Source organism: Rhinatrema bivittatum, chromosome 8, assembly GCF_901001135.1.
Source record: "Rhinatrema bivittatum chromosome 8, aRhiBiv1.1, whole genome shotgun sequence".
Lineage (NCBI taxonomy): Eukaryota > Metazoa > Chordata > Amphibia > Gymnophiona > Rhinatrematidae > Rhinatrema > Rhinatrema bivittatum.
This window is the reverse complement of record NC_042622.1, coordinates 233043037-233064845: the sequence shown is the minus strand read 5'-3', so window position 1 is coordinate 233064845 and position 21809 is coordinate 233043037. Positions and strand designations below refer to the sequence as shown.

Genomic DNA, 21809 nt, shown 5'->3' with positions numbered 1-21809 from the left:
GGTTCCAAGAGAGAGGAAAGGCATCCTGGTTTAAAAAAAAATAAAAAATCTAATTTTTATTATTCATAGGGAAATTGATAATTGGATGTGGCAGTTCTTGGGGGGGGGGGTCTGCTGTGTATCTTTCACTGTTTGAACCCCCTTCTCTGAGTCCCAGAGCCTTTCTTAAGGCAGAGGTCCCCACATCTCGGTCCTGGAGGGCTGCAAACCCACCAGAGAGATATTTGTGTTCCCTGCCTCCATTGTATGCAAATAAATCATATGCATACTCCCTGTGGAAGTGCTGAAAACCAGGCTGGTGTGGGGGCCCCCTGTCCTAGGTAGGGCTCTGAGAAGATGCTTCATGTGCTGAAAGGTGCACAGCAGGCCCTGCCAGTCCTGGAACTCGCTCCTTATCTGCCATCATATTCAATCTTTCTGAGTAACAGGCAGAGCGGCTCGGCAGCAGAGATGGTGCTGTGGTAACTCAGTCTGCCCACTAGAGGTCAGTAAAGGCTCTCTCTCGTGGACAGGCTGGCATTCCCCCGGCTAAAATAAAACCATAAATGTATTTTCTTCTGAGGGCTCATTGCTTAAGACAGATGCCCCTTGTAGCCCACATTGTAACCTGTCTCAGGTTTGTTTGCCTTCTGGCCCATGGGGAACCTGAAAATTGCAGAAACATTTTTTTTGATCTTTAGCACAACCAGATAACTGGAAGTTAAAATGAAACAAACTCTTTTTAACTAAACTGATGCGATGTGCCAAGAAAGGAGGAGCATCTCTTTCTGCCTCTGCGAAAACAGCAAGATCTCCTGCATATTCCCTGTGGCTACCCAGAAAACCAGGCCTATTTGCAGCACTCGAGGAACGGAGTTGCCTACCCTTGTATTATAGGGTGCGGGCTTCAGAAATCTCAGACCTTGACATTACCTTGTAGGAGGGAGGGGAAAAATATTGAGAATCTTTTGGGTTCCAGATGCAATTTATAGGAGCTTGTTTGTGGGTTGTTTTTGTTTTTTTTCTGCTTTTGCTTAATATGAAATGTAGCTGCCTTTCTTTACTCGTTCTGCCTCTCTTTCTCCTCCATTTTTTCCACCACTGTGTGGGCTGGTGGTGATTAGCTACTTCTCCTGGGTAACCTGCTGTCTCTGATTTTTTTTTTTTTTCACCCTGCCCATGTCAGCTGTTGGGCCGTTCGCAGGAGGTTGAACTTGGCCTCTTCCTTTTTTTTTTTCCTTCTTCTAACCTAATCAGCTTTGTAACTTATATAAAAATGGAGAAGGGTTTTGGATTGCGCCACATTCTTGGCCCGGGGGGGGGGGGGAGGACTGTTTCAGGGAAGAAGACAACTTTAGGCAGAGCCAGGGTTTAGCTCAAGTACCAAGAAAGTGATTTGAGGGCAATCTAGTTGCTGCTAGTTGTGGGTGTGTCGGAGAGATCCCTCGGTGAAACGTCAGCACCTGAAGAAAGCCGACTCTTAAGGCATTAGCGGAGCTTGGGGTCGAGAGTGGCAGGGATGTTGTGTGATGCCTGCAGCAGAGACCTGACTCTTAGGAACGTTTGTCCACCCCACCAGGAAGAGAAAATTGGTGCACGTGGCCTCTTCTCTGCCCCGCCCACCCACATATCTGTGATCGGAAGGTCACGCTCAGACACTGAGAGAATTCACAGAAAGTTGCGCTGCTGCCATCTTTCACAGGCCCAGACTGACTTTCTTTGTTTGTGCTCCGGGAAACCCCTGAAGGCTTTTATAACTGGAAGCTCCTGCAGGAGTGGCCTGTGGCCAGGCGCCAGCGCAGATCACGGCTGCTAGCTTCCCCAGAAAAGTCCTCCTCCTGCGCCCCTCCAGACTCGAAGACCCCTTTCCACCGCATGAGTCCATCCCTGATTTTTTTTTTTTTTCAACCCGAGAAAAAGTTAAAATAACAGGAAACCTATTGATTGATTTGCAGCAAAGTGGAGCCTTTGTGTACGGAGCCATGAGTTTCACGGACAAGGTGGCCAACGGGCTAGCAGTGTTGGTCATCCAGAGCCTGCACCCCTGTCAGTAAGTAACACACACGGGACCTCAGTGCATTTTTTTTTCATGCTACCCTCTGGGGCTAGTGACCACCTATAGTGACTTCCACAGTTGAGAAGTGCAGCATTGTCCCCACTAAGAATTTGGTTAGGTCAAATGTGATGGCAGATAATGACCTACCCCGCCCAATCTCCAGCCTTCCTGTTGGTTCTTGCAATCCCCTGACTTTGTCCCAGGCTTTCTTGATTTCTAATGTTGTTTCTGCCTCTACCACCTTTCCATGACCTTTCTCATTCTAGGATTTCAGTCCAACTGAAAAATGTTTTTTTTGCTTGTTTATACACCTGAGGTACTCATTTTTTTTTTTTCTTCATATTTTGAGTCTATGGCCGATTAGAAACGGAGCCAAACAATACATAATTCCCTGTACGTACCCAGATCAGTCCAGACTCCTGGGTTTTGCCTCCCCTCCAGCAGATGGAGGCAGAGAAATTTTTAGAGCCACCGGCTTATAACCTGGTGAAGCAACCCCTCGGTATTTCTCTGTCTCCAGCCAGGGGCGGATTGGCCTATCGGGGGATCGGGCATCCCCCGGTGGGCTGATCGCTCCAGTCACGTGGTCTGCCGTACGAGGCTGTGACAGAGCCGCGCTCGGCAGACCACGTGATGTGTCCTGGGCCGGCCTGGGCGGCGAATACCCGGGCCGGTCCGAGGATCACTTCTCTCTCGCGGCTTTTGAGAAGCGTCTGCAACTGAAGGGGTATTCAGAGCCAGTGATTGCCACGCTGCTACAGGCCAGGCACCCTTCCACTTCCATGGCGTACGTGCGAGTGTGGACAGTGTTCGAGTCCTGGTGTGTGCAACGGGGTCGGCAACTGTCCCTCATAGTCTAGCTTTTCTACAGCAGGGTCTCTCCAAGGATACAATTCCCTACGCGTTCAGGTTTATGCTCTGGGATGTTTTTAGGGAACGAATAAACGGCAGATTCCTGGCCTACCACCCCGATGTGGTTCGCTTCCTTACAGGGGTCAAGCATTTGCAGCCACCTGTTTGGAAACTGTGCCCAGAGTGGAACTTGAACCTCGTCCTATGGGCTTGGTGTGTACCGCCCTTTGAGCCAGTGGGTCAGGCTTCTTTCAAGGACCTGACTCTGAAGACGGTCTTCTTAGTGGCTATTTGTTCAGCGAGGCGCATTTCTGAATTGCAGGCTCTGTCCTGCCGGGATCCGTTTTTGCGGTTTTCAGCGGACAGAGTGTCCTTACGCACGGTGACGTTTTTTCTGCCTAAGGTGGTGTCGGCATTTCTTGTTAATCAGTCTGTAGAGCTCCCTGGCTTCCCAGACTGGTTCCGCGATTCGACAACAGATAGAGACTTGCATTTGTTGGATGTGCCTCGGATTCTCTTGCACTATTTGAAGATCACCAATCCCTTCCAGAAATTGGATCATTTATTTGTTCTGTTTGGTGGTCCTGGGCGAGGGAACAAGGTGTCCAAGGCCACTCTGTCTAGGTGGCTGAAGGAGACCATTGCTTAAGCATATGTTTGCAACGGCCGCTCCGTCCCAGTCGGCTTGACAGCACATTCAACGCGGGCACAAGCGGACTCTTGGGCGAGGTGCCAGCTGGTTTCGCCACAGGAGATATGTAGAGCCGCGGTTTGGCCCTCTCTGCATACCTTTTCCAAGCATTACCGCTTGGATGTTAAAGTGCCAGAGGACTCCAATGTTGGGGAACGAGTGCTTCGAGTGGGTCTTTCGGGATCCCCCCCCAGAGTAGTGTGGCTTTGGTACATCCCACTGATCTGGGTTTGTCCAGGAAAGGAAAATTTGGTTCTTACCTGCTAATTTCGTTCCTGCAATACCACAGATCAGTCCAGAGGCCCACCCAGACGTGACTGCCGAAAGATTGGCTGACCCTTAGGTGAGCTACCTTGACTCTTTATTCCGATACTAACGAGGACTGGGTAGGATTTCCAACCTTAGGGGAATCTAACCCTCCTGTTTTTTGATGTTCACCTTGTTCGGGGTGAATAGATATTTAAGGTTGTTTAAAGTTAGTCTCAGTGGTTTTTTTTGCTTGGGGATCAACCAATACTGAGGAGCTGCAGATGGCACTAGGGTTATATAGCCGTGCCTCGAAGTTTTGTTCTCTGCCTCCATCTGCTGGTGGGAGTGCATCACCCACTGGTCTGGACTGATCTATGGTATTACAGGAACGAAAATTAGCAGGTAAGAACCAATTTTCCTATCGTTGCTGTTGCCCAACAGACACCATCCAATTGGCTAGCAGATTTCATCTCCTGTTTTTATGCCCTGGTGGACTGTATCATGGGGGTCATGTAAAGGCTCATTCTGTCAGAGCCATGGCAGCGTCGGTGGCCCACTTGCAAGCAGTTCCTGTGGAGGAGATCTGCAAGGCTGCGACGTGGAGTTCTCTCCGCTCATTCACATCTCATTACTGTCTGGTTAGGGATGGCCGACGTCACTGTAGGTTTGGCTAGTCTGTCTTTCGGAACCTGTTTGAGATGTTGAACCCGATTCTCCCAACCTAGTTCCTGTTGTTTGGGTTCAGGCTCTTTCCCCCTCTGTTACCAACAGCACCGATGAGGGTGTGCCTATTGGCACCTGGTTGGTGTCTGTTGGTCTCGTTTTTTGTGTTGGGGAGCAGCCTGTAGCTAGGGATTCACCCATGTGTGAGGACTTACAATCCTGCTTGTCCTTGGAGAAAGCAGAGTTGCTTACTTGTAACAGGTGTTCTCTGAGGACAGCAGGATGGTTGTCCTCACGAAAACTGCCTGCCACTCCATGGGGTTGGGTTTCTCCTATTTTTTTATTTTAATCTTAATTCTAGGTTATGAAACTGAAGAGGGACCCCCGTGTGGATGCATGGTATAGGGCAGGCTGGGCATGCTCAGTGTGCCTAGTTAAAGTTCTAGAAACGTTAACATAAGCTTTCCACATTGGGCTCCATCTGATGTAACCCATGTCTGAGGAGTAACATCCTGCTGTGCTCAGAGAACACCTGTTACAGGTAAGCAACTCTGCTTTATCCCCATTTATGAGCATTAGGTCAAGTATCACTTCCTCCCTTGTGGGTTACATTATTATTTGTTTGAGCAGTAGAAAGATAGTGGATGCTCCTTGAAGGGCACCCACTGTCTCTCTACTTGCAGATTCTGCAGTGGGGGATACTCCAAACCACGTCCAGCAGATTGAAATCTCCGATGAGCAGCACTTCTCCTTTTGGATGTCTTTGGCCAGATTTCTGTCTAGTTCTTCTGTTTGAGTCAGAGGCCTGTAGACCACACCAATGAAAATGGAAACACCATCTTTTTTTTTTTTTTTTTTTAAGCCAGCCCATAATGCTTTTTCCCTACCCAACATATCTTGCTTTTCAGTTGCATGGATATTGTGTTTGACCTAAGGAGCTATTCCTCCCCCTTTTCTCTCCTCTCTGTCCTTCCTTAACTAGTTATAGCCTGGGGTGGACGTAGCCCAATCATAAGACTGCACCAGGTCTCTGTAATAGCAGCAATGTCCAAGTCCACTGGACTGCAGGTCTGGGATTTTATTGCCCAAACTCTGAGCATTTGTGGTCGTAGCGTTCCAATTTTTTCTGCCTTGCTTTGCCGCTCTTCCTATTCACCTTTTTTAATGCTTTTTTTTTTGCTTTAGCATGGACCTTTGAGCGGATTGATTTTATTTTCTCCTCTCACTTCCTGTATCGCTTGGGGGTGGCATTCCAGTGTCATTGGCCCCATTCTGCCACCCCCATCCTCTACTTTTAAACGTCTGATGTATGACCTGCATTTCTCACTTAAGATCTTCTTTCCTGCCACTGACAGATGTAGGCCATCCTTACTGTATAGTTTCTTACTGATCCATACTTGGCCCCAACCTCCAATGTATCCAAATCCACTTTCTTTACGCCGTGTTTGGAGCCATGTGTTGAACCTTTCTATCTGGCTTATCCTTCTCTTTCCCTTTCCGCGAACAGGTAGCATTTCAGAAAAGGCAATATTCTTTGCCATCTGTCTAATCTCCTTCCCTGGACTCTGGAAATCCTTCTCTACTGCTTGGATGCTGCTTCTAGTGAGGTCGTTTGGTCCCCAGACTGATAATATCAATATTAGAGTCTACTCTTGTTTCTAGCAGATGAGGCTCCTCAAAATGCGTTCCCAAATGAGTCCCTCTGAGCAGAAGCAGCTTTCTTTTATGGGCCTGGATAATGCTAATGGTGGCTCTGTTTTCCATTATAGAGAAGGCAGGCATTATGTAAGGCTGTCATTGGCGAGGGTGGATCTTTCTTCGTCACAGGCGTTCTACCAGAGCCCCCGTAATCCCATTTTATTTCTGGATATTTGACTGCTCTGTGGAAATGGAGGCCAATATCCTGGATGTTGCTCAGTTGAGAAGACGTGTCCCTGGATCACAGATCTTGTTCTACCAGAGCCCAGCGTAATCTGTTTTTTGGGTTTTTTTCCCCTGGGTTTTTGAATCCTCTGTGGGAACTGGGATGATATTCTGGATGTTGCGAGGTAGGGGAGTGTTTTGTGTTTTTTTCAAAGCCCGGAACATTCCTCTTTCAGAGGAGTCTGTTCCTTTTTCATTGTCATTGGACAACCTTTAAGTCTTCAAATGCTGTGCCTTGGGGTATAAGCACCACTGAATAAAAGACGTTCTGAAAAGGGTCGGGGAGGAGACTTGTATAGTGTTATCTTGACTAACTTACACGTTGTTGGATTGTTACTTAGGTCTAATATCAGTCACTTAACCTGGGAAGAACTATTTAAGAAGAAAATACCTAAGGTGGGTAGGGAGGGAATAAATAACTCTTGTAGGTAAAAGCTCCTTTATATCTGCTTTTAAAAACACAGGGAATTTTAAAATAAAAGCTTAAGACTGTTTTGCTAGTCTTTAACAGCTGGAAAAAAAAGAAGAATTCCAAAGGCCAAGTAATTACAAAGAGGCAGAAACTTAGAATGTGAGCCCTCTGGGGACAGGGAAATGCCTGCAGTACCTGAATGTAATCCGCTTTGAAGTGGCCGATTATAAATCGGAAGCCCCGTATATTTTGGCAAAGTAAAAGCAAAAGTCGTCTTAATCTTTTAACAACTAGGGAAAACTGCAGAATTTTAATAGGCAAGAAACGCAGATAGGCAGAATCAAACAGCAGAGATAAGGCGCAATCTATTGACAAAACTATATTGGTACCTTTTTGTCCAGTTAAATCAAATACATGCATGCATGCAGCTGAGGAGCTTTTAGCATGAAAAAAGCAGAGGAGCCAGGGTGCAGGCAAAGGCGACGTGAGAAAGTACAAAGGGAAGTGGTGTGTAGAGCTGATAAATGCCAATTTTTATTTTTTTGCATTGGGGCTATTTTCATTGGGGGTTTATCAGTTAAAACTTTAAATCGGAAGTCCAGTATATAAAACAGCATAAAGAATGGGCTGCTACTTAGAGCATGGTCGCGTATCCTCTCGCTCTTAGGCTGAGCTGCTGGAAACGTCCCCTGGAGGAGTGGGAGCCTCAGACACGGGTTACCTTTGTTTGTCTGCTTGCTTGGCTCTCCTGTGCCATGTCCCAGTGTGAATGGACATTTTGGGGTGGCGTGTGGGAGCGTTATGAATCTTTAATATCTATTGGGCTTCTTACTCCTGATGCTTGGGTCTCACATCTGTGTGTGTGGGTTTTTTTTTTTTTCTAGGACCCAGCTGTGCTGTCCAGCCTGTGTTGAGTTCTACCACTGGACGATGGTGATCGTGACGGGAGGAGTGGCTATAGCTGCCACGGTCTTCCTGTGCTCCATTATGATCTGGCCTGTCAGGGTCCGGTTCTGTAAGTGTGCTTTGGTGTTCTAACAGTGAGGTCATTGCATGCATGGGTCTTTTGTCTTCTCTGAGCCAGTAAAGCCCCAAGCCGCCTTAAATCTTATCTTGCCATTAGCAGCAGGTGCTGGCTGCCGGAGAAGCTCGCAGCTCGTGCAGTCCCAGGCTCCGCCAGCAGGAGATGCTGTAGGAACACTGGGAGTGGGGGAACTCTCAGCGCCCACACTCCCAGCTTCTCCTGGCAGGGGGGATGCTGCAGCGAGTTTGGCAAAGCTCCCTAGTTCCTGCCGTCCCTTGTGGTATGAGGCAGTTTAGGGAAGGTGTGTGTATGTTTAGCAGATTGCCAGCTTTATAATCCATTTATGAACGCGTTACTGTAGGAGCTGCCCCCTTAACTTTGCAGACTGGGTGAGAATTTTAGCAGGAAGCCAAGCCTGGTGTGAGATGCATTTTGAGAGGGTAAAGGAGGCACAAGTGTGAAAGTTAGCACTTCGGGCAGTGCCTGTTTCGCTACCCCAGGTTTTTGTGCCACATTCCCACCTTCCTCTGGTTTGGCTAGTAATGAGAGCAAAGCCACTAGCCAAGAGTTGGGGGATCAGTGATTCTTTTTGTAATTGGAGCCAGGAAGAGGAGCAGCAGGGTCTCCACATTTGCTTCTCCTAGGGGATCGGATCCCCTTGTTACACTAGTATTATGCGTTACTCGGTTGGTGTTTTCCAGTCTTATAGAAGATCATCAGTTTGTTTGATTGGCTCTTTTTTTTTTTTTATCCCCTCTTTCCTCACTTGCTTTTTTTTTTTTTCTGTTTTATCTTTCTTGCCCCGTCCTGTCTCTTAACACGAGGCCGGTCATGAGGTGATTGTATACATTGCTGCATACCAGCAGTGCGATACAGTTCGTTCCCTGCCGCGCTCTTGCATAATTCCTCTGAAAGGAGCGGAGCATGTACTGGGCATTACTCACCTTGCTGACGAGGCGTGGGGGTAGCGCGGAGCTGCAGGCTGCGTGTTCTCGCATGTTGCGCAGCGGGACTGAGAAGCACCGCCTAGAGCAGCAGGGTACCCTCAGACTTAAATATCCTGCTTTCCTCCCCCCACCCTCCATTCACCACCTCTGCCGGTGCTGATCCCACGTGCTTATTTAGCATTAGACTTGCTTAAATTGGGAACCATTCTTACCCTGCTTCCCACTTCTTTGTCATTGTATACTTTGGCCCCTAAAACGCCTTTTAATTTCGAAGTTGTAGTTTGATATAACCTTGTTTGTTTGTTTTGTTTGTTTGTAGAAGTTTGTGTTTGTGTGTTGGAAGTGTTTTTTGAGAGAACCCTAGGCTTGCTTGGTTCTGGATTATTTTTCCCTCATCCTCCTTTCTTCCTCCCACAGATGGCCGTTCCAAGATGACGGGGCTGTCTGGGATGCCAGCCACCTTGGAGGTTCCCACGGACTGTCAGGAGAATGGGGTTGTGAACTAACAGGGGTCTGTGAACTTTTTTACCCTTGACCTGAAGGAATCAAACCGTCCCAGCCCGAGGCGAAGGCTGGCCAGAGCACTTTATAACACCCCCCCCCCCCCCCTCCCACCGCCCTGCCGCACTCCCGCCGACCAAAAGGAACAGCATCGCAGAAAGCCAAACTCACACGCTGCTGCGTTTTTTTTTTGTTTGTTTGTTTTTATTTATTTTTGTTTGGGTTTTTTTGTTTGTTGTTTTTTTAACTACTTTGGGCCCCGAGCTGGTACTTCGTGCATTGTGGAACTTGTAGCGGTGGGTGAATGTGTGTGTGTGGATGGATGAACTGGTGCATGGGATGGCGCTCCCAGCAATCACATTCCATAAGAGTTAGGTTTAGGCCTCGCTTGGGCCTTCAGCCTGAAGCGGCCGTTTCCCCCCTCCCCCTTCCCAGGCTCTTCTAGCACTTCTGCATTTCCTAGGCCCCATGCCTGGGCAGCACAGGATTCCTCTCCCTGGCCAAGGGCTGCCACGCAGTCTGCTGTGAGAGTAACTCTGCCGTGCTGCTCGTGCCCTTCCGTCCCCTTTGCTCCTGGGTCTTGTAGTAATAGAAGGGCAGCAGCTGAGGCTGTACCTAGCCAAGGCATGGGATGTGCCAGGGTGGCCAACATGACTGGGGGGGAAAAAAAAAAGGGATAGCTTCCATTTTGCATGGAAACAGCTGGGCATGGGTTGCGTCTGTATAAATCATTGACTCTTTACTTTGCCGAATTCAAGAGGCAGAGTGTTCTAGGTGTGGTAATACATTTGAGATGTGTGGTACACACAGGGCAGTATTTGTATAAAAAAAAAATAAATTAAGAAAACAAATTCACTATGAGTGCTGGGTATATCTGTTTAAGAGAAGCCAGCACCATTTTTTTGGCTTGCTGCTGGTGTTTTATTCCAGTTTGCAGACACAGATTGCTGGAGCTGGCTTCATCCCCTGATAAAGGTTACAGGGTCAGCTTCTCTAGCTAGGTTGGCCACTTTTGCCCAGGTTAGCCTGGCGAGGCCGAGAACAGTCTTGGCTTTTGTCCTATTGCATGCATGAAATCTTTACTTTCGTAAGGAAGTCAGCGGTACCCCTCCGCAGGTGCAGTGGCCACAAGGTTGAGGTGGTGACCTTAACTCCAGCCTTACACCCGTTTTTCATTTAAAATTCAGGAATGTCGGTGGTTCATTTCCTCACCAACACCGAGCCCATAGTGACTGTATCAAGTACTGGGGAAAACTGCCTTCCTATTGGTCTGCATCTCAAATTGCACTCAGACGGAAGCACAGTTAAAGAGGTCTTCCTGACCAATCGCAGTGCTTGATTAGGGTTGCCAGCTGGCTCCAGATTTCAGGACAGGTGGATCGTCCTAGTTTTACCCCATTACATGCTGGGACTTATTCTGATTTCCCTATTGCATTCCCTAAGAAAAGCAAGACTATAAGTACCTGGATCAAACTGTCATGAAAATCTGGAGCTAGTTGGCAGCTCTATGCTTGATTCATGCATAGGGTTGCCAACCGGTAGATGTAGTGTATTTGGATTTTCAGAAAGTGTTTGACAAAGTTCCTCATGAGAGGCTTCTAGGAAAAGTAAAAAGTCATGGGATAGGTGGCAATGTCTTTTCGTGGATTGCAAACTGGCTAAAAGATAGGAAACAGAGTAGGATTAAATGGTCAATTTTCTCAGTGGAAAAGGGTAAACAGTGGAGTGCCTCAGGGATCTGTATTGGGACCCTTACTTTTCAATATATTTATAAATGATCTGGAAAGGAATACGACGAGTGAGGTAATCAAATTTGCAGATGATACAAAATTGTTCAGAGTAGTTAAATCACAAGCAGATTGTGATAAATTGCAGGAAGACCTTCTGAGACTGGAAAATTGGGCATCCAAATGGCAGATGAAATTTAATGTGGATAAGTGCAAGGTGATGCACATAGGGAAAAATAACCCATGCCATAGTTACACAATGTTAGGTTCCATATTAGGAGCTACCACCCAAGAAAGAGATCTAGGCGTCATAGTGGATAACACATTGAAATCGTCTGTTCAGAGTGTGCGGCAGTCAAAAAAGCAAACAATGTTGGGAATTATTAGAAAGGGAATGGTGAATAAAACGGAAAATGTCATAATGCCTCTGTATCGCTCCATGGTGAGACCACACCTTGAATACTGTGTACAATTCTGGTCGCCGCATCTCAAAAAATATAATTGCGATGGAGAAGGTACAGAGAAGGGCGACCAAAATGATAAAGGGGATGGAACAGCTCCCCTATGAGGAAAGATTAAAGAGGTTAGGGCTGTTCAGCTTGGAGAAGAGACGGCTGAGGGGGGGATATGATAGAGGTGTTTAAAATCATGAGAGGTCTAGAACAGGTAAATGTGAATCGGTTATTTACTCTTTCAGATAATAGACTAGGGGGCACTCCATGAAGTTAGCATGGGGCACATTTAAAACTAATCGGAGAAAGTTCTTTTTTACGCAACGCACAATTAAACTCTGGAATTTTTTGCCAGGGGATGTGGTTAGTGCAGTTAGTGTAGCTGTGTTTAAAAAAGGATTGGATAAGTTCTTGGAGGAGAGAAGTCCATTACATGCTGGAATGGAGGAGGGCACCTTGCCTTCTCCGCTGCCAGCTTTGTTAGGAAGTTAGGCCCAGCCAGGGTCCTCCGTGCTGCTGTTTCTGTGGCAGTAGACGCAGGGCAGTGGAATAGATGGAAGGGGACGCGAGAGCAGGCGCGATGATGGTTGAGTGTAATCACAGGAATAGGGAATAAATTCCTCGTCTGAAATGGAAAAAGAAACTAACAGCCATGCTGCCCAGCCTCCAGCCGTGAATGTGTGTATAGGACTAGAGTGTTTATAGCCCACGTTTCTGAAATCTGATTATATTTCCAGGCTGCTGTTCTGGAAAGAAAATGAACTGATTGTGACTGAGGTGGGGCTCAGTCTGGACTTTGTGACCGGGAAATGTGACCCAGGGCTCTTGTGTTTTTTTTTTTTTTTGTTTTGTTTTTTAATATTTTTAGATGACTTTTGAAAACAATGCTGTAAGCCACCTTGATCATTATTCATAATTTAGGTGCAAACAAGCCTTTGCCTCGGAGAACTTACAATCTATTAGGGCCTGCTAGAATAAGGTTTGCTTAGCTCAGCGCACAGTTCTGGCTGCAGTTGTGTTGCATATTATTTGTGCACAAACTTTACTCTTGGTGTAGCAAGGACTTTTTTTGTTGTTGTTGTTGTGCCTAGGACTGTGTCCGTAGACCATGTAAACGAAGGCATTAGCTATTGCCCCACTCCCAACTCCAATGCAGAAAGGCACGCGGGCTTTCCTCATATTTCCTGAGGGCTGAAAGTTTTACTCCGGTGTGGAGGTGAAATGAATTTTCCAGTGCTAGAAGCAGGAGTGCTGCTACTGAGGCCTGTAGTTGATATTTTGGGCACAAAAAGCATGGTTTCTCTGCATAAAAGATAATTTGTGCACAGAAATCCTATTTTCATAGACCGTGAGACCTTTTTTTTTTTTTCCTCTGCGGATATTTAACTCCTCAAGCATTAGCTTTCTCCAACAGGAGTTCGAAAGAAACGTGACCCGTGCGTTAGGAAACTTCCCTGAATTTCAGCCTGCCGCTTTAACTCTCGCCTACTCGCATCAGCCCCGCCGTGCATAGCTGAAGCAACGGCAGTTAAGGTGGCTGAGGAGTGTAAATTGAGGAAGTGGGATTTGAATTCGGGTTGTCAGCCCATTGCTGTAACCGCTAGGCCATGCCTGTTGTGAAGAGGGCCCCGCGCTGGCTGTACGCAGAGAAACCTGTCCGTGCTTGCTCTTTATGCATCAGTGTGATGTGGGACGTGTTCCTCCTCTACGCCTGGTTATCTTATCATGTTTGCTGTCACTTCTCATAAGCCCTGTAACTTCTCCTTTCTGATCAGTGGTGCAGCAACAGAAGCTCAAGGCCACATCCTCAAGCCTGAGAATGGATTCGTCCTGCTTTGAAGCTGTGACAAAGCTGAAAGTCCATTTTTCTACACACACACACACACCCAATCGTGCGTCTCCTGTGCTCACTAAGGGGTAGATTTTATAAATTTACGCGCACCAGGCGCGAACAAAAGTACGCTGGTTTTATAAGATACGCGTGTATCTTATAAAATCCGGGGTCGGCGCGCGCAAGGGGGTGCACATTTTGTGCAACTTGCGCGCGCCGAGCCTGGCACGCGCTGCCTGTTCCCTCCACCTCCCCTCACCTTCCCCTCCCTTCCCCTACCTTTGGCAGATTTACGCCTGCCGAAAGCAGGTGTAAATCTGCGCGCGCCAGCGGGCTGCTGGCGCGCCATCACCCGACCCGGGAGCTGGTCCAGAGGCCTCGACCACGCCCCGGGCCGGCGCCATGCCCCTGGTCCTGCCCCGGGACTTACGCGCGTCCCGGGGCTGTGCGCTCGCCAGCGGCCTATGCAAAATAGGCGTGCGAGTGCCCTGCGCGCATAAATCCGGTCGGATTTACGCGCGCAGGGCTTTTAAAATCCGGCCCTAAGGCTCTTCCTAATTCTGCTATTGGGATGAATGTACAAGGGGCCCAGGTGGAATTAGCAAATTATCGTCGTCATCTTTATTGATCTGGCACCTTCCCAAATTAACACCCAAGGTGACTTGCAACATCATATACATTATCAAGGAAATCTGCCATCAGCCAATTCACATATTAAAAGTAGCTTCTGAACAGTCATTTTAAAACTGCAACGTTGGGTACAGTAACTGTATGTTCAAACGTTTCTTGCAAAGCTGCACCTTTGACCTAAATTGATGTTTTCTGGGAAGACCATTCCAAAGTCCCGGAGCGCTGGCCCTACGATAGCAGGCTGTCCCATTCTCGGCAACCAGTCTACCTTAACAGGAGAGATTGCTAGGTCATCCCTCAGACCCAGATCTCAAAGCACCCATGGGACTATACCTTCTAAACAGGTCTACTAAATAACCAGGTGCTAATCCATTTAAAAACCTAAACACTAGAATTGGGCAGCCAGTGACGCTTGTTCAGGATTAGAGAGCTTTGTGCATTTGTTCAATCAACCTTGTAGCAGAATTTTGCATTAGGTGGCATTACTCCATCAGCTTTAAAGACAGGCCGAGCAGGAATCCATTACAACAATCAATGCATGAAAAGATTAAAGCGTTAATCGGGTCGCAGCGCTGATCAGGTCAGGAATGGATGCAGTCTCCTTACTGATCTCAAATTCAGAAGGTCTTAGCAAGTGCCAACCCCATGCTCTTAATGCAAGCTTTTATAGACAAATCTCTCTGCCCCACTGGAGCATAAAACCTGATTCCCCGGTGACTGTACCTCTATTTTTCTAGGATTTAATAACAATTTATTAGATAGCATTAATTAAGGCTAATCCCCAGTTTTCCATTTTCACTCTCTCTGATTCCACAGGAATAAAAAAACTGAATATCAGCAACAATATTAAAAGTAAAACTATAACTTTCTAAAAACTCCACTAAAGGTTTAAAGTATAAATTAGAAAGCCAGGGAAACAAAAATCTGTTTCTGGGGAATTCTAAATTCAAGCAGATGTGATGTTGAACTGCAATTACCCCCAACACAACGTGGTGCCATCTATCGATCAAAAAAAAAAACGCAGCCCAATTTACCACTGAACCTCCCAATCCCAAACTTTGCAACCTGTTCTCCAAAAGCAAATGATTTTGTTTAAAGCTAGACTGCCACTGGTCTAAATACTTTTATTGTATCAACAAATTGTAATGTTTACAGTGTCACCAATAAATATACATTTATAGTTCATTCATCCCTCTCCGCTTTATGGAGTGCGAGCCAGGACAGCTCCTACCCATCAGTGGCCGTGAATTCAATCAAACGAGCTTACTCCAGTTTTAGCCTCCCCCGCGGCTGCAGTTTTTTTTTTGGGGGGGGGGGGGTCTGGCGGAAGTCGGCGGTGCGTTCTGTGAGGAACGTGTGCATCACTGGCTGCTCGCAGGATCTTTCAAGAGTTGGGGGAGGGGAGCTGTCGTTGATAAGGTTCCTCTGCTATTGGGCCAGAAGCCAGGGGCAACCATGGAGCCTCCCCCCGGGTTGTGGGTTTTGCTTTTCCCAGTAGGCTGGCTGCCTTGACCGCCTGCTCACGACCCCTAGCTGCCTCCCCCACTCCCTGTCACAGACGTCCTCGTGCTGTTTCCCTGGGCCCTGCCTCTCCCTGTCCTTTCCATCGCTGTCGGGTAACTGTGCGCGGCGTCCACCTCCCTCCTCGTTCCCATCCCCCAAGAAGCCTTGGGGCAAAGCCAGATCTGTGGGGCTATTTCTCCTATACGGAAGCCACATCTTTGCAAATATTCCTTGCAAAAGCCATTTCCACAGGCTGCTCAAACATTGCAACACCGAAGCTCGACATCGGTCAGATGGGAGCTTGCTTGGCGATCTCTGTTGTCCTGGTGAATGTTGCAATATTTTCCTTTTCGGAAAGGTGATGTGGAAATAAAGGTTAACAAAACTAATAAGTGAGACTTTTTTTTTTTAATTTTTCCCTTCCTTTTTTCCTGGTGTAACTAGCACCTGGAGGTAGCTTTCTAGAACTAGTCTTCCTTCATTAGGGAGTGGAGCTCTGGAAAGTCAGGTACAACTCTATTTTCTCCAGCCTACAGCTTGCTTGTTGATCCTTATTTCTAAGCAGTCGGGTGCCCTCACACTGCAACCAGTTGACTTCATTCATAGACCATATGTAATCTTCACATCCTCTCTTCCCCCCCCCCCCCCCCCCCCCCCAACCCAAACTATGGGTTTTGGCCTGGAAATCCCACAAGCGAAGGTCCTTCTGGGGACCACCTTTCTCAGCCCTCCCCCTGCTGTCATAACATTGCCCCTCATGAGTTGCTGCGTCATTGCCCCTCATGAGTTGCTGCGTCATTGCCAGGACTCTTGAACACTCGCAATCGAGGTGGCAGGGCAGGCTCCAGTGGGTTTCTCAGGTAGCAGTTAGCTTCCCCATTCCTGTGGTTACTGCTGGAAACGTGACAGAATCCAGCAGCTGGGCGCTCCTTTAGGCAGCCTTCCAAGACAGATAAGTAACCGCGTCAGCAAGATCTGTCTTCATTTCGCAAGCCTCAGCACGTGCTGCTAGCTCTGATGGAGGGGGCCCCTCCCCCTGGAAGCATAGGAGCCTGCTCTGTGGGTGTTCGAGCAAACGCCCGCGCTGGGTCCAGGCAAGTGTAATTGGTGTTGAGTTTAGCATTCCCAGTCGTGTTTGAAAAGTTGGAACAGATGTCAGGTTGATGGGCGAGGAATAGTTCTCCTCTATCAAAGCTGGTGGCTTCTGGTTTAGAGAGTATACGTGGAACCAAAATTGCTAAGGGGGTTCTAGGTTTGGCTCCCTCTCTATCTCTGCCCCTTTCTAAAGCCCAATCACTGTCTTACCTGCCCTCTCTCCCTCCCTCATCTCGAAGGTTCAGGGTTCCAGACCTGCTTTTAGATCTTACAGAGTTGCAAAGTGACCCAGCTGCTGCAGAGAGGGGGCTTCAGTCCACTTGTGGCTTTGTGTCACTGTCTCCCCCTACCGCTCCCTTTGCCTGATGGCTTCTAATGCCCATGCAAATTGCACATGGAATGTAGCAAGACTACAACTCCCACAGTGCCTTGGAAACCAAACTGAAAGAAATAGGATTTGGTCAAAAGTCTTCTTGCAGGACTTGAGTCGTTGACTAGTTCTGATGTTACACATACTTTTTCTCTCTCGTATCTCTAAGTCAGGTTGGTTGCTTGCATGAGAGCATTGTATATTTGCCACGTAAAACAGGAGGCCTGGGCCATTGGGCTCCCTGCCAAATCTTTTCTCATCTGCTCTAAGCTGCTGCCTCTAGAGTCTTCCTATTGAAAGAAAGTCTCAGCTGCAGGCCAGGAGTAGCCCACCTTTCATTTGCACCTCAGCAGGTGCCCATGCCGGAGGGTCTGAGCCCTTGATGGCCTTTTCCTCCTGCGTAGCATTTGATCCAACCCACTTGTTAGCAGCAGGTCCCTGCTTGGAGTCTTCAGCAGCACCTTGTCAAAGCAGGGACTTAAGAGGCTTTTTACTGGAAACCCTTCTGAAAAACAATAAAAAATAAGGAGATGTCCTGTCCTGCACCCTGCTATCGGGTGATGACGTTTGCATAAGTGGAGTCAGCGCGTCTCTGTCAATCAGCAGGAGTGAAAGTTCATGCCATTGAGCTGGTATTTAAATAGGGTTGGAGATAGGCGGGTGCTATTCTTCTTCTGTGATTGCTTTTCTGTAAGGATGTATGTTTGAAGCAGCACTGGCATACAGCCCTAAAGCAAGTGCAAACAGACTCCTTTTCGGCCTGAGTATTTGGTGCCTTCAAACTTTGACCCCTGGCCCTTGTTGGCTCCTACAGCCTTCTTGCGGACTCAAGCTGCCCTAGCAGGCATCTTTGGTTGGGTTCCTATCTGACCCAGGTCAACCCTGACAGAATGATCCCGTTCTGGCTTTGCCTTCTCTTCTCTTATGCCTAGGGCAGCCTGTCGGGGTTGATCTGGAGTCAATTGGTAGCCTTAAAACAGGGGGTCAATGATTCATTTAGTATTTATTCAGGTATATATTGTGCTGTTCCACCGTGGCCCACAGTAGGAGTACAGAACATAAAATACAATAAGTAAAATAAATTTCACCAAACAGACCAAAAGCAAATAACTGAACTGGAGTTGTCATCCTATATTTACAGAACTATTATATATCAGTAAGCAAAGACATAGTCAAAATCATCCTGCATAAACAGAAAAATCCAGGTCCGCAGAGGCCCCAAGTCCAAAAACCTACAACTATTCAGAAAGCAGAGGGTAAATAAGCCAACTTTAATAAGTATGCTAAAGGTCGGATAATCTCCCAAAGCCCTGAACTCTTTAGGATCAGAGTTTTGTAGAGATGGGCCTGTACAGGAAGTGGTCAGTTTTCCCCATGGAGAGAGGTAAATAAGTGGGCCTTGGAGATCGATAGGCCTTCTGTGGTTTAAACTAGTCCTAAGTGATCTGGAAACAGGAGCGGGCAGGGAGGAGATGAGCTCTGCGGACGAGACAGAATTCTTCAGCGTGGCGTGGAGGAGCAGGCCTCGGGATCACAGCAGCAGCAGCGCCGCGAACCAGGGAAGCCAGGCTGCAAATCCTGCTGATGCTTCTGATGACCCTCCATTACCTCAGGTCATTTTCAGAGGAGTTTCATGAATACATAGGGGCTAACTTTTGAAAATCATTGGGGGTGCTGAACTTAACATAAAAAAAAAAACTGAACACAGTGGGTTGTGGGTGTGACTAACTCGCCTGTATTAAATGTCCAGAGAGGAGCAGGTAATACGAACATGGGAAAGACTCAAGTGGCCAAAACAAAAGCTTGGGAAGCCCCCCATCAGTCATTCTCCCCAACCCCAGGCTCATCCACACCAGTCTCCTCCCTTCTCCCTCTGCTCGCAGTCTCTCTCAAGGCCTCACATTCCTAGTCTCCTCCTCTCCCCATTTTATTCTCTTTCCCTCCTCCCCTCTTAATCCCTCTGCAATTTTTAAATTCTCCTTCTGCATGGAAATCCTTTACTTCTAAATTGGGGTCAAACCGCTCTGCCTATTCCACTTCCTACTCCCCTTGTCCCCTCCTAGTTCCTTTTCCCATCCCTCCACTCCCTGCTGAGCCAGATCCCTTCCTTTGCAGGCTTCGTTCACTCCTCCCTTCATTACTCCCCACCCCTCACTCTTCCTCTGCACCTTAGGCTTCCCTTCATTTCCAGGCTCAGTTCCCCTCTGTCCGATTTTCCCCTCCTCCACAGGCTTGGCTCGCTTTCTACCTCTTCCCTCTCTGAGCCCTGATATAGCTCCTTTTCTGGAACTTTTCCTTCCTCCTCAGCCCTGGCAGCGCTTCTCCTGGCACTCATGGATTCCAGGCCAGAGTCAGGGCCATGATAGGAACTGCAGAAGGCTCCTGCGAGACTAGGAGACTGAATATCTGAATGGCAGACATGGGAGTAGCGACCATATTTGGGCCCACAAGCAGCCTCTCACCTCTCCCACGCTCTGCGCTGTGCCTGTTGAGCCGGCGCCCGACTGCCACCTCTCTCTCCTGTCTTGCTGCCCAACGCCACCTGCCGCTGCTGCCCCAGCCCTCTAGGTGGCCTGGGAGCCGCTGCCAGGGTCTCCATCTTAGCGGCGGGGGTGCTGCCGCTGATGCCATTCTCCGTGACAGGGAGGGCCGCCATAGATTCCATTTCTTTGCGGCAGGAACCCCGCTGACGAGGCTGCTCCTCTCCTGTCATAAGAACATAAGAAACATAAGAAATTGCCATGCTGGGTCAGACCAAGCATCCTGTTTCCAACAGAGGCCAAACCAGGGGCCAAAGAATCTGACAATTACCCAAACACTAAGAAGATCCCATGCGACTGATGCAATTAATAGCAGTGGCTATTCCCTAACTAAACTTGATTAATAGCCATTAATGGACTTCTCCAAGAACTTATCCAAACCTTTTTTGAACCCAGCTATACTAACTGCACTAACTGCACTAACCACATCCTCTGACAACTAATTCCAGAGCTTTATTTTTCATTGAGTGAAAAAGAACTTTCTCCAATTAGTCTTAAATGTGCTACTTGCTAACTTCATGGAATGCCCCCTAGTCCTTCTATTATTTGAAAGTGTAAATAACTGATTCATATCTACTCATTCAAGACCTCTCGTGATCTTAAAGACCTCTATCATATCCCCCCTCAGCCGTTTCTTCTCCAAGCTGAACAGCCCTAACCTCTTCAGCCTTTCCTCATATGGGAGCTGTTCCATCCCCTTTATCATTTTGGTTACCCTTCTCTGTACCTTTTCCATCGCAACTATATCTTTTTTGAGATGCGTCGACCAGAATTGTACACAGTATTCAAGGGGCGGTCTCACCATGGAGTGATATAGAGGCATTATGACATTTTACGTTTTATTAACCATTCCCTTCCCTTCCCTTCTTCTTGTGTCCTGCATCAGGCTCCTCTAGGTGCGCGCGCGTGCCTCTGCTTTACTTTTAAAGGGCCAGAAGCGGGAGAAGCCCCGCGGCTCCAACGGATGATGTCATCGGTCTGTGCCATGTCCATTCCTATAAAAGGGCTCTCCTTCACTTCCTCGGGGCCTTCGCATAGGATCTTCACTGTTGCCTGTAATTTCTTTTCCGGTCAAGGTCCTCTGTGGTCTTCTTGTGTCCAGATAAGAGGTGGGCAGTTCCGGTCCTCGAGGGCCACAAACCAGTCTGGTTTTCAGAATATCCCTAATGAATATGCATGAGAGAGATTTGCATACACCTTGCCTCAGTTGTATGCAAATCTATGTCATGCATATTCATTAGGGCATTTGATTCAGTCCAGCTTGTTCTGTTTGCCTAATAGGTGGTGTATTAGTGTTCTAAAGCTTTGTGTGTCACACAGGCTCTCACAGGCACTTGCACGCACGTGTATGTGAGGGGGAGAGAGCCTGTGTGTGTGAGAGAGCATTGGCATGTATATGAGAGACGAAATGCGTGAAATAATTAATGTTAGTACGTTTGTGTGACTAAGAGAGACGGGAGATAGTTTGTGTGACCCTACCTCCCCCAACCTATGTTAATCTCAGGGTGAGTGGAAATCAAAAGATCCCAGGTATGGAGAGCAGGAGCTGTTTTAATCCTGATTAGTTTTAATTATTTGGTGTAATTTGATGTTTTTATTGTTTTTTGAAAATGTTTTATTCATCAGATGTTTTTAAATACTTTATTGGCGTGTGGTAAATATTAGAACACATTTATGCAAGTTGGTTTTTTTTTTTAATTATTGGATGACTTGGCTATTTTGACTTATTTATTCTTTTTTATCATTATGGTTTTAATATTATGAATGGCTTTATATCTTTTGATTTTATTGCTTGATGTTTTGGTTTTTCCATTGTTGCACTGCATAGTTCCCTTTCCAGTACGGTTTTTGCTGGCATGTTTCTGTTTTGTATTTGGTGAGGGTTTGTCTGTATTTTAAAGGTTTTGTGACTTGAATACTTGCTGTGAAAATGATGGTACTTATTGATGCTGGCTTTCATGGCATTATGGTCTTCTGTTCCTCATTTCTATTTTAAACAGAAGTTTGTTCTTTATTAATTTCATTTGCATGCAAAAAGCGGTTCTGAATGTTCTTGCAGAAAATATTTTTTCATTCACATATTTTATTGTAACTGTTGTAAATAGATTAGGTGATTATTTTAAGGGATGGATTTAGCTAATTTTCCTCTAAGGGTTACTGCAGTGGTGTACTAAGGGGGGGGGGTTCCACCCCTGATGACAACAGGGGGATGGAGACATTGCTGCCAGCAGGAAGGTCCCACAGCAGTGCGAAGTGACTGCTGGCAGGGTCCTGTAGAAGAGACCAGCAGCAGAAGATGAGGCCCTGTGGTGCCGCTGGTGTTTCCTGGAGCCAGCCACAGAAGAGGCTCGCTGTGCAGCCAGT

General features: G+C 47.3%; 1 protein-coding gene across 1 annotated transcript in view; it reads left to right on the top strand.

The window, feature by feature from the left end:
- Positions 1 to 10152, top strand: part of MFSD12 (major facilitator superfamily domain containing 12) — a 34171-nt gene extending 24019 nt beyond the window's left edge. The window contains exons 8-10 of the mRNA XM_029614067.1: positions 1935 to 2029; positions 7710 to 7840; positions 9214 to 10152. Coding sequence (XP_029469927.1) covers positions 1935 to 2029; positions 7710 to 7840; positions 9214 to 9302 — 315 coding nt within the window. The 3' untranslated portion in view covers positions 9303 to 10152. The remainder of the gene's footprint in view (positions 1 to 1934; positions 2030 to 7709; positions 7841 to 9213) is intronic.
- Positions 10153 to 21809: the final 11657 nt, after the last annotated feature.